Source organism: Pyxicephalus adspersus, chromosome 1 (genome assembly GCF_032062135.1).
Source record: "Pyxicephalus adspersus chromosome 1, UCB_Pads_2.0, whole genome shotgun sequence".
Lineage (NCBI taxonomy): Eukaryota > Metazoa > Chordata > Amphibia > Anura > Pyxicephalidae > Pyxicephalus > Pyxicephalus adspersus.
In genome coordinates this window covers 80144874-80158168 of record NC_092858.1, presented here as the reverse complement: position 1 = coordinate 80158168, position 13295 = coordinate 80144874, and the positions used below count along the sequence as shown (strand labels likewise).

Genomic DNA, 13295 nt, shown 5'->3' with positions numbered 1-13295 from the left:
AGTTGCTTTTGTTTAATTCTTTGGGCTGTATAGGCGTTAGTTCATGTGTTAAAGCCGAACTCCAGGATTTCAAATAAACATCATCTGAAATGGGGCAATCATAAATGTAATAGTCAAATGCTTATTTAGATTTTGGGGGGATGTTTAATGAATTTTACTTACCAATACCTTATGCCTCCTTGTAAACTACTAAATGCTAGGGTTGAAGGTGCTGGCATTATTCAGTATGATGTAGGACCAGTAGCTCTGCATTGTATGTGAAAACCCTGAAGGTGTGCTCAATGGCTAGAGAGTCAGATGCGAGATAAACACATTTAATATTGAATGACAATTTAGCCTTTGCAGTACACAGATAGCAGCACTGCATTGGGAGCTTTCAGAATGCAATATATACTCATATGCATGTGCATTAACATGTGCATAACATTGTAAAATTATAATTTTTCTGTACATTTCTGCTATGAACATATACAAATGCAAATGGTCTATCTAGCATAATTTTGAAATGTATGGGAAATCTAAGCCACAGTGGGTTGCATATAGATTAATGTAGAATAGTTTCTACTTGCTAAACATTTTCTGCAACCACTAAAGTGCTAAAATGTGAAGTGCCTTTTATGTGAGCATAATGGTCCAATAATGCATATATCTCCATACAAAAGCAATTATAAAAGTGGTTAGCCACAAATTATTTCATAAGTAAAGCGCATAAAATGTGCATAGTGCTAGAGCTTTCCAATCCAGAATAGCAGCTCTATTGGAAAGACAGAACAAAACTGTTAGAATTTCAGATATTTATATCCTAAAAGTTTGTGTAGATTAGTAAATTCATAAAAATGTATGTAAGTATAATCCTCAGAGGATCTCTTTTTGGGAGTATGTACCCACTGGTATCTCCACATGTACCCAGTAGCTTCTGTACTACAGTCAATACTTGGAAAGAACAGAATGTAGAACCTAGTAGATGGTCAAGGAAACAGTAAGGACTATTCCAGATATGTAGTTCACTGTAAGGTTTTACCACAGTCTCAACAATGCTCTCAAATTCTCCCATTCAACTGATTGTGAGCTGCTGAAAAAACATTTTGTGCATGTTCACATGCAATTGCAGTTGTGGTGGATTGGAGCTTGGTTCCTGAAAGTGACAAGTCTCTTCTGGGCATACGGCTTCCTTTCCTCTTCTGGAATGCCTGCAAATGCATTAACCTGTGGTGCAGTTTGCAGATCTTGGGCACATAACATTAGTTTGCTATGCACATGGGAGGAACTAATGATGTGATTTAAAGCCAAAGGACCAGATTTATTAAAGATCTCCGATGCTAGCAAATGTTTTGAATCCTGGATCGGATCTTTCCATGTTTGCTGGATCACCCAGCTTCACTGTTAATAAAAATGTATCCTCTTCAGCCTTGGAAAGCTTTAATAAATCAGGCCCATAGTCTTAGCGGCAAAGTAATGAATCTACTTGAAGGATTAACAGGTCAAAAACTGTCATGAGGAGGGCAAGAAAAACTGCTGTGTTAAATGTAGAAAAACCCACCAAATAAACAAAAGCATTTATGCCAGGCCCTTTCATCAGAAACCATCCCCTGTGCAATGTAATGATTTTAGTAACTACTATTTATTTGTACAGACAACCAATAGAAAAGATGGTTTCAGCTTTCCTGGACTATAAAGGGTCTTCAGACTCCTCTCAATACCCCCTTCGCGCACTTCCATCCCCACAGCCCCATAGTTTAATGTCCAGGGAAACCAGATAAAGACAGACTTCTAACGCTGCTGCTTTATATACTGGCCCTCATATGTCATTATGGTAGATGCAGCCTTAATAAGAAGGTATTTATTAGCAGTGAAAATCCCCTTAGGGTATTATTTGTATTATTCTTGGCTTAATCAAAGTTACCAACTCTGACCTACAAAGTACAGTAACACATAACATCCAGGTTTCAAAGTTCAAAAGTTTCAAAATAAATCTGAATTCACTCTTGTAGGCTATAAATCTTTCTGCATCATTCTTTCTTTTTTTGCAAAAGCTTGGTAGTGACTAAACATCATTTATAGGAATTCCACTTGTTACCCTCAGGCTTCCAAACATAAATAATAAAGAATGCAAAATCATTAACACCAGTTAATTCTATAACCAATATGACTCTAACCATACATCACGCACATATTGTAACACAGCCCACGTATATTTTAATGGAAGAGAAATGTGACTTGTTGTCCTTATCTACTAAAAAAGCTGTCATCTTCATTTGTGTTCCACAATTTTTACTTACAAACACCCACTGGAAACTTGTGTAGTACATTAGATGGATGTTGTTTAGCTGACAATTACAGCGTAGCTAATTACCCAGTGTCACTTTATATTCATATGGTAATTAAAACAGCAAATACAGAAAGACCATAAATCATTTATGATGTAAATCGAATAAAACATTAGACTCCATTGTGTTTGCCCAGCCATAAACAAATAGCCTTATTGTCTTTTGCATAAATAATACCATGATATAGTTAATCATTTTCACAAGACATATTGTTGTTCTGCTAGTAAGACAAATGTAGGTTCAATATGAAAGAAAAGAATAAATAAGAATCTACAGTTCTAAAACACACGTATTCCTTGTATTCAAAATGTTTTCTGCTTGAAATGTCTGCTTGCAAAAGTGAAGCAGAATAGTCCTTTGATGCCAAATACCAATGTTTAGAATTATTCTGCTGATTTTGAAAATACTAAAAGATGTCTATAACAGGTTTTAGGATGTAAATGTAAATTTATATTAAAGGATCGCTAATCCCAAAATTAAAGGTAAATTATTTGTGTTGGTTAGTGTAAATTATCAGTAGTACCATTGTAACTAAACTTTAAAAATTAAAAAAAATTATGTAACTGTGCTTGGCTGTAGCTGTGCACCTACCCTGCCAGGATTGTTCATGCCTTTTAGTTTCAGGTCCACAAATTGAGGTCCTACAATTGTTCATCACCTACTTCCTGTGACCTGTAGCTGTAAAAACATGATTTCCTCTGCACTGCAGGAATATTAGGGATTATAACAGAGGTCGCCAAACTCTGGCCTTTAGGCCAGATATGGTCTAGCCAATAGTCTGTTCCGGCCTAACGCCCCCTAGTTTTTTATTGATCGATCCTGGCCAATCATGGCCGGCAGGGGTCAGCAACCCACGGCTCTTGAGCTTCCTTGTTGTGGCTCTTCTACCTATTTACCGCGGCTGGCGTAAACACTTCAGCCGCCAGGGTAAAAGGACAGACCCTCTGCTCCATATGCATTCTGGAGGGGAGGGATTTCCCCTCGCTGATAGGAGTCCCGTGTCCCACGTGTTCCTGGGTGGACACATTGGACACGGGACTTGATGCAAAAGTAGTAACAGAAAAAAACAGGAAAAAAGAAGTAAAATAAAGTATATCAACTAATGATGCATAATTTATCAGATGATTAATAACGAATCATATATTAATGATTAGTTACTAATCATATATTAATCATCTGATAAATTATTATTACTACACAGAATTTTTATAGCACCATCCTATTACGCAGCACTGTACAAAGTCGATAGTCCTGTCACTAACTGTCCCTCAAAGGGGCTCACAATCTAATGTCCCTACTTTAGTCATATGTCATTATTGTAGTTTAATGTCAGTTTTTTAGGGAAAGCCAATTACCTTAACTGCATGTGTTTAGAATCTAGGAGGAAACTGAAATACCTGGAGGAAATCCACAGATATGGGAAGAACCTGCAAACTCCATGCAGATAGTGTCCTGGCTGAGATTCAAACCTGGGACCCAGCGATGCATAGGCCAGAGTGCTAACCCCTGAGCCATTGATCTTGGGATAATGAATCATGATAAACATACAATTAATAAATAAGTATATTACTATATGAGTTGGATTAATTCAATCATGTTCACATTTTCTTTTAAGCAAAATTAGTTTTTTTCGGTCATTCGGTATATTATTGCACAGAGCACCTATAAAGTCCCATTCCAAGAAAAAAATGCTGTGAACCTGTTCTAATAACAGTTATTTATTACTTTAATTTTTATTCATATAATATTTTATTTTTTATTTGAACTCCTTAATAGAACCTGATATTGTATCTGTCTCATGGAACATCATGTTTCCCATTGATCGTACTGTATTTATAAATAAAAAACCTTTTATTGTGTCACATGTTAAGATCTGACCGTTTACAGGTTTTGATTTGAGTTTGGAGTCTGGAGATTGAACCCTAAGCCTCAATGGCCTTGGTCCTCTGTATCACCCATGAACTTCCTGCTTAGGAGGGCAATAACCATTCTAATATTGCTACTTTATGGATATCAGCTGGGACACTGAAGCCACACTTGAACCTCTACTAGCCCGGGATCTTTTTCCAGCTGTTCCTGGGGACAAGACTAATGTCAACTGGAGGTCCTATTTGCACTATAGATATATCTAGGTGTGTGTAAGAACGGGGCTACACAGGCTAAGTACATTTTCTACACCACAGAGAACAGAAAAATAACTATTTCGCCAGAATTCCAATGTTATGGTAAATTGCTGTAATAAAATCACAACCAATTCAAACTAACCAGTCAGTTACAGAACACCCCCTGGCTATGTATTGGAGAAAAGGTGGAGATATTTGTGTCCTAAGGGAATAATGCTGCCCATTCATATATAAAAGCAGTCACTCCAGGACAAAAATTATGTTACCAGGTGCGGAAAAAAGCATAAAAAGTGAATAAAAAAAAAAGGAATGCAGCCACCACATCTAAAATGTTTAGTTATTTAGCTATGATGCATATGAATTTATTGATGCTGTATATTTAGTCCAGTAAAGAAAGCTGTTTACATAGTAGAATCTCTGAATAATAATAAATGTGATCAGAAAGCACAATAAAAAACGGGTTCAACAAAGCATAATCCAGCAGTAACTATAATCTATATCTATTGTTTACAAGACAAATTTTTCTATTGTTAATAGCTGATACTGTATTTAAATAATTAGTGAAAAGGGGAATTTCAGGAAAAAAAAGACAAGGAAACGCATTTTCCCGCACAGTATTTTCTAAAAGTTCCTTAAGTAATTATCTGTGGCGGAACATATTTTTTTTAAAAAAGCTAAGATTTTAAGACAACTTGAAATTATCGTCTATTGTATTGTGTAGTGGCAACAACAATGGCTATGATTACCAAGCTACATTAAGATCTTACTGTGTGGCAATCATAATGAGTATAGCCTAACATTAAACTAAAATGTTAATAGCATATTCAAGCATGAAAAGCAATATGTTAAATAATGCTACATAAGTTAAAACCTTTAAATCTATTTCATATGTCTTTGTGATTGTTAGTAATGCACTGTCAATCGGTGTCAAACGAGGGATCTTACTTATGGAAAGCAATCTTTGGCCATTAATCTAGCCGAGTTTCGTGAAGCATAAAAATGATGGTGATGTGCTACTGCCCTCTAGTGTAGTATTTCATTAGGAAGAGGTAGGAAGTTTTTCTTTTCCATTTATCTGTATGATGTAAACATTTCCAGCTTTAAAATGCAGATAATTAAATCCTGTCTCTTGTTATAATTAGACTAGGTATAGTGTCACCAACATACAGAACAAAACAAAATAAATGCCAGCATGAACGTTAAAAACAATTACAAACACAAAGAAAAAACAACTGAATTTTACATAGGAGGGCGTGGTGAAGTAAAGTAACCAGTATGATGTTACATAGGGGAAAAAAGAATTTAAAGGAATAGTTTTTTGTTTTGTTTTTTTACTAAGAATAGATTATTGAAATAAAAAAGTGAACAATCTCCCTTCATAAATTAACATTACTGATGCAGATTATTTGGGACAAGTGTTCTGTACTTTATTTATTTGTTTGCGTATTTATTTAACAAGATAGTGTATAGTTTAAAAACTGCATGTTGGAACAACCCATACCAAGCGATCAGAAATGATGTGACTAACTACTAAACTAACTGGTTGCCATGTGTTATTCAGAGCTGGGTTTGGGCTCTGACACACATTGGGCTCTATTTATAAAACAGGGAATCTGACATTCCCTCAACCATTCTCTCGTGGAAATCTTCCAGCTTCATGTGTAATAAATCCTACCGTGTTTCAGGGATTGTCAGATTCCCTGTTTTATGAATATTACTCTGTTTGTCTTTAAGATATAGTTTTATTGTTCATAATTTAATGGTTGCACAGTGCTTCTTTTTTTTCATTTGGGACAAGTTCCTGTAAAATCCTTCTCTGCGGTTTTGATAACAATATCATGCTACCACCCTTTTTAATTCAAAAGTTGGGGGAAGTTTGAAAAGTGAGTTTTCCTGGCACATTACACTTTACCACACAAAAAGTAAATTGCATCCTTTAAAATAACTCTCAGTACAGTCTGTGGCCCTCTGAAAACATTGAAATATTTTTATCAATCTCTATCACCCACAGTGTATTCTTTTTTAATCTTCCTACTATAGCATGGTATGCTTTTGCATGTGGGGGAAAACTCATCTAGACCCCAGAAGGATGTATATGAACTCCATACAGGCAAATAGGGCTCTATTTATAAAACAGGGAATCTGATATTCCCTCAAACATTCTCTCGTGGGAATCTTCTAGGTTCATGTGTAATAAATTCTACCATGTTTGAGGGATCCTCAGATTCCCTGTTTTATGAATAATACTCTGTTTATCTTTAAGATATCTTTAAGGTATAGTATATAGATAGTTTTATTGTTCATAATTTAATGGTTGTACAGTGCTTCATTTTTATGCTTAGTTTTAAATTATTATGAATAGATTAATATAACATTTTTTTCATCTTTAACACCAAAATTAAATTCAAATATATATTTTTATTACTTTGCATACCAAATGCACCTTAACAGTCTACTACTGCCACTACTGCCACTACTGCCACTGCTAAGCAAAACAACTACCTACTTTGCTTTTAGGTGAAGGACTTCTGTCTGCCATGACTACAAGATCTGCTGCCATGCTGGTTTTACACTTGTTTAATAAGCCATAATGCCACATAATCAATAAATTAGATGTCCAATGGTAGGGCCAGAATATCACAATTTTGCAATCGGTTCAGCAAGAAATACCGTAAGCCAAAGAACCAAAGCAGGAAGCATTGGTCCATTCAAAATTGAAAACAAAAACAGACTGGACCCCTTTAAGCCTAAATCCAGCTTGGGCGTAAAAAAGTAAAAATAACAGCTCCTAGCATCAAAGAATCGGGCTAGCAAGAGAAAGTTGTAGAATGTCCCCTATGGCACTGTTCTCTGCAGCTTTCAGGATCTGCTCACTGCTAGAGAAAGAAGATGATTAACAAACCCCTAGAGAAGTCATGAAAACAGATATTTCTGATAAAAGTGTGTGTACAGTTTTTTTAAAGCAGAACTAAAATTTCCCCTTGAAAATTTGTAATCAGGAAGGTTTTTATTGGAAAATTGGACAGGCGATGTCGCTTCTGCAACAAAACCTACATATATGTCTGTCTGCTGTCTTCTTCTGTAAAAAGCTGCTGAGCTGCAAACACACAGCTTAGCCAAAGAAGCCAGGATACCCAGCACATCTTAGCTTTCCCTGTGGGTACCAGGACTGAATGAACTTTCACACGCTTGCACAAGAGTTAAATCATCCTGGCCCCGCCATACAGGATGACCAAGGATCAAAACCAGGAAAACCAGGAAGAGAAGAAGAAAGAAGATGGTAGCCCTTGCAATGGAGACAGGTGAGTGTATTGAAAAAATCTCTATCAGACAGATAAGGTTAATTTTTTTGCAAGGGACAACCCCAATCCGATCACATTTTTTTTTTTTAAAAAAAGGTTTAGTTCCACTTAAGGTGTGCTCCAATGGGGCGAGGAGAACAAGAGCCAGGCAGAAAATCTAAAGCCCCAAGTTAGTTTCTAAAGCTGACAAGCTTCTAAAACAAAAACAAGTTGTCTTTTAAAAGTAACTGCACATTTTTGTAGATGAAAAATGGAGTGAAACCTGAATTCATTTGTAAAGAACCCCAAGCCAATCCATCACATATCACTCTTCATTAGTTTGAAAACAGGAAACTGCTAAAATGTGATTTTCTGTGTTATTACAGAATCCCATCTTGGTCTCATGGTCCTTAAAAATTAACCTTTTCTCAATTTACCTGTGGATGATGGCAGACAGAGTAAGCAGTATCATATTAAATTACAAGCATAAATGCCTCACTAAATTCACTCAAGCAGATTCATTTCATATGGAAAAATTGCTCCAAATTGCTGTCACATCATGACATCTGTAAGATGCCCAAAATGCAAATAGATACTATTGCAAATCACAGCATATTTCATACAAACGCTCCCTTAGGAGAGATGTGGTAAATACATGCTGCCCAACTAACTGCGACGAGAACATTATCTCCTGTTTGTAATATTGCCTGTGAATTATGTATTGATGAAACCGTTTAAGGTGCTAATCTCTTTCATCTTTCATACATGTTTACAGTCAGCTGTACAACTAATGTTCAATTAGAAACAGAATTTTATTACCGAAAAATGCAGGCTTAAAATATGCATGCGAGATAGGAGGGGAAATGTGAACCTTGTCCTGAAATAACAGATTTTTACTTATAAAACAGCCATTTGCCAGGATTTCAAAGCCATCTGCTTTCAAAGACTACCTTCCTAGTTGTTTACCACAGGCTGTCTTGTCTGTTTTAACAACCTCCCGCGGGATTCCGCACACCTCATTATGCAAAATCACTGGATGTGCATTCACTCCGACACTTCCATTTAATCTGCTCACATAGCACCTTTTCTGTTATATGCAACATCCTTGTAAGGCTGCACTTTACAACCACTAATCATGTACAGACATCTTTGTGTTAATGTTAGTGTTCCAGGTCCAAATGTTCTATATGGGGCTCATTTCAAATTCTTGCTTTTGTGATCCGGCCACGTAAAATGCAGAAATTTCATAGCAAAGGCTGTCACTTGCTGCAGAAAGCGCTCAAAACCCACATAAAACCTTTAAATAAGTCCCAGATGTTTATAGCGTATAAAGAAAGGATACCTAATCATTCCATCTGTAACTGAAAACAGTTACCATTTCTTCAAGCACATTACTGGAACGTTGGAATATAGAAACTGACAAGCTGGTCCAATCAAGAACACATTAAAGAAAAGCACATCATAACAGTAGAGATTACTACACTTCTAAGGGTGCTCTTTGCATACGCACCTGCGCGAGTTAAGGACCAGAATAAGCCATAAACATAGGGGTGAAAGCTAGGCTACGGTTATTTCCAATGTAGCCATGTTTATTAGATAAACCCATGAGGTTTGTTAAAAATTTAAGAAAAAGATTCTGGTATGTTGATAAAACCACAGCCCACAATCACCAAATAAAATTCAAACCATTAAAAACATTGCAGCAATAAGTTCACTATATTAGAATTACCGTAAGATGTATAATTCTATATTCATTTTAATGCACATGTACTGCTTAAGTGGGGGTCAGTAGATCTTAAAGAATTCCATGTTTGACACTTGGCTGAACCCTGACATAAGTGACTGTCCCATGTTAATTAGGTGAAAATGTTTGTTTTTTTAATATAATGCTAACATAAATCTCAAAAAAAATAGGCCTGTTTTAAAATGAATGTGCCTGGTATTCAAACATTTAGCCACATAAAAAGAACCAGTCAAGAAGGAGGTAAGATTCAGAAGGATTTACAAAACTTGCATGCCACAGGTACCCTTGACCCTCAAGCAGATTTGACCTCAGTATTAGGTTCAATAGATATGTAGTAATGTATCAAATTGGCAGCCAGAGACTTTAAGGCAAATTTGATCAAAGACAAGTATTTTTAGGATTTTCATTTTGGCATTTCGCCAGTCTCTGTTGGGGTTGTAATTAAACAGGTTATGAGTGTAACGTATATCTCCATCCACTAGTAGCACCAACCATCTGTTGATAAGTGTAGAGGTATGTACTTTTAAACATTCTACTCTTTTTTTGGCTTCTTATCTGTTAATATTTTCAAAAACTTTATTTCTCTGCTTAGTTTCTGCACCTATATTTACACATGGACAGCCATCTGTACATACATTCTTCTTTGTAATACTACACAATAGTTTTGTTTACCTGGATCTTTAAGGTGGATCATTAAATTGGAGATTATGTAAGCTGCCATTTCTGTTCTGAATCTACAAAACACTGTATTTGATTCAAGAAATGTATGAAAGAACAAGTTCTTGTTTAACCTTCCCTTAAAAGAAAACCTGAAATCTGTGCTGCCCACGCCTGCCCAGTGCAAACCCATTATTCATCTATAGGGCACCAAGCAGCATAGTAATGCGGGATTCAAAAATTGTCTGACCCCATACCTGGATCTCAAAGAGGGGTGGTGGGGACTGGTATATGTTAGTGTAGAGGTGTAAATAGCGCTACTTCATTTCAAAAATATTTATACTTTACGAGTATAGTAGGAAATGGGACTCTGCTAATAAGTAAGTCTACAAAAAGCTTTCTAATAAACTAAAAAAATTCTTAAAACACACTTGTTTGGTGCTGATTATAAAAGTACAAAAGGCACCACACATCTATCTATTGAAACTTAAATACCTTCCAACAAAACTTTTAAAATTTGTCCACACATTAAAATAAAGGAGCTAGAAGCACAGCATGACCATCACTAACTAACAGCATTTGAACATCTCCAAACTATTAGTGCTTTATGTTAGTATGTGTATTGAATCCAACTGCATATAAATCTTATCTACTGAACAGCGTGATCCATGTGGTATTTTATTGAACTAATGCAATACAAAGTTGTTTATAAAAATAATCTCGCTAAATTCAAGCTGAACCTGTCCTGTGAAATGGAACTGTCCAACAGGTTGACATAGTGCTGCATAAACAAATAATTTAGTGTAATGGTTGTGTTTTATCATAAAGACTTTTGTGCTTAATAAAAAAAAAATACACATGATTGGGTTTATAAAGTGAACACAGCTTTAAATTATCCATTAAATGTGGATGAAATTTGATGCCCTATATGTGGGCAGTGTACAACAAAAAATCAGATTTTCCTTTTGTGTACTTTGCATAATAATATATGATGTTGTCCTCTGATTGAGCCCAGGTAACCATATAACAGTAGTTTCTTTTTTCTCAGCATTGTGTATGAAAGTACACCTACAATAGAGCCCCAACCAAAAACACATACATACTACATCTATTTAGTATATTTGATTTAGTATGAAAATTATTCTAAGAATAGGGTGTGAGCTGGAGCCAAGAACATTTTTCTATGCTCTGTTTGGTATTAAATTACCAATGACTTGGTAGAGGAAGAGTAAAATAAGTTATTAGAACTATTGCTGTGAAAAGCTATTGTGAAAAAATAGAAGGGCAGAAGTGAGATGACTGGAGGGAAAAACTAGAGAAGATAAAATCTAAATTGTAAGTCACATATGTGATCCTTCCACTTACTTTCTCACTGCAGGCTAACTCTAAATATATATATATAGAAGAAAATATATACAAGAAAAATATGGTCACAAAGTAAATACACCTAATACGCTAAAGCTTGTGTCAAACAATGTGAACCATACACAAAACCATACACAAAGGGTAAATATAAATTTATATATATATATATATACAGGTTGACATTCAAAAATCCGGCCATCGATAATCCAGAACCTACAGTTTTCCAATATGGATTTCAGAGCACATTTTCAAATTTACACTGTTTTCTAGGGGCGCCGTTTATGTTTTGATGGTGCTGTACTTCAGAATCAGCTGTTAGGTCTTGCTTTTCCTCCACAAATTGAAGCTGTTTCTGTTGCTGTTACTGTTACAATATTACTGCTCTTTTGCCTGTACTGCACTGCATTGATTTGCTTCTATATGTATAACCAGTTTGATATTTAGTTGATGGTCTGGTAAATCATCTATATTTGAATGAACATTTGCATATATGGAAAGTCTGCCAGTTAGGCTTTAGTCAGGTAATAAATATGATTTGAATTACAAAAAAAATGTTTCCACAAATGTTCCAGGCCCAAAGTATCAGACATAGTCCATAAGACACATGGATTTAACACTCTGGTGGACACATGTCTGCACAGTACCAGCCTTTATTATCTGCCAGAGTGGCTTTGTTCAGTCAGTGACCTAGCATTTTTTTCTGCTAGCTTATTCCTAAACACTGGGTAGTGTGTCTCTGGGGCACATACAATGGCTCATTACATGGAATTGAGAAGTGGTCAGCAGCTGCACACCATTAACTCAGCTTGAGTCTGGTCTTCTAGCAGCATTTTCTATCATGTGTATAATTATATCCAAGATGTTCCTTTGAGTGACTGTATATCAGGACTAATTTTCTGTTTAAACACTCTATGTGCTGAATCTCCTGGAGAATTATTTATTTGGATGTTACTGCTGCAATTTAAATTTGCCAAATATCTGTTCTGTGTTTTGCAGGTAACTCAGAGATTTTAAAATGTACTCCCATTAGATAAATACACACATTTGTGGCTAGTAAAGATAAAGATCCGTTCGTAATCTTCTATCAGTCTTTAGGAAAACAAAATATGCGCACAAGTAAACTGTGGGATTCCATTATTAGAACTAGAGAACAGAAAACAGGAGCAAATGGAACAAGGGTACCAATGGTGCAGTATGCTACACTATGCAATGTTACAGTATGCTAAAGGCAAAAGCCTAACATTAGCTCCTATTTTCATGTTTCACCCCCTTTATTAAAATTTTTGTGATACCTATTGTTTTTTTAGTTTTGTTATATGTGGAAAAGATAGAACTTTTTTTTACTGATATCAAGTGGAATCAAGATAGTGATTTTCTTTTTTTCAACAATTTTCAAACAACTTTTTTTGTCTTTTTTTTTTTTTTGCTTGCAATGTTTTTATCTGAATAAGGACCTATGATTATCTCAATCATGTTTAAATTAACTTGTTGATTGACTCAATTTGTTGTTTGTTATCCAAAGAATGATAGTTTCCCTCTGACGATTCATTCACAGATTTTTAGCTTTGTGACAGATCTTTTATAGAAGTAATTTAAACAAGTGTCTGTTTGCACATTGTTATGCTATCACTTGGGTTACGGTACCTCCAGTGTCCTTCCCGCTTACTGCTGCTTCATTCATCTGCTGGTCAGTTTCAAAAGGAGGAGCTAGCAAAGAAGGGTCTTCTGAAGATGTTTGCCTCTTCATCTAAAGCCAATAAATACATTTAAAACCAATTACATTCATATTTAGTTTTTT

The 13295-nt window shown here is 35.5% G+C and overlaps 1 protein-coding gene across 1 annotated transcript in view; it reads right to left on the bottom strand.

Moving 5' to 3' along the window:
- The window catches only part of LOC140326798 (uncharacterized), a 222399-nt gene that overhangs the window by 65559 nt on the left and 143545 nt on the right, over positions 1 to 13295 (bottom strand). The window contains 1 exon segment of the mRNA XM_072405754.1: positions 13142 to 13244. Within this exon segment, the coding sequence (XP_072261855.1) occupies positions 13142 to 13244 (103 nt within the window).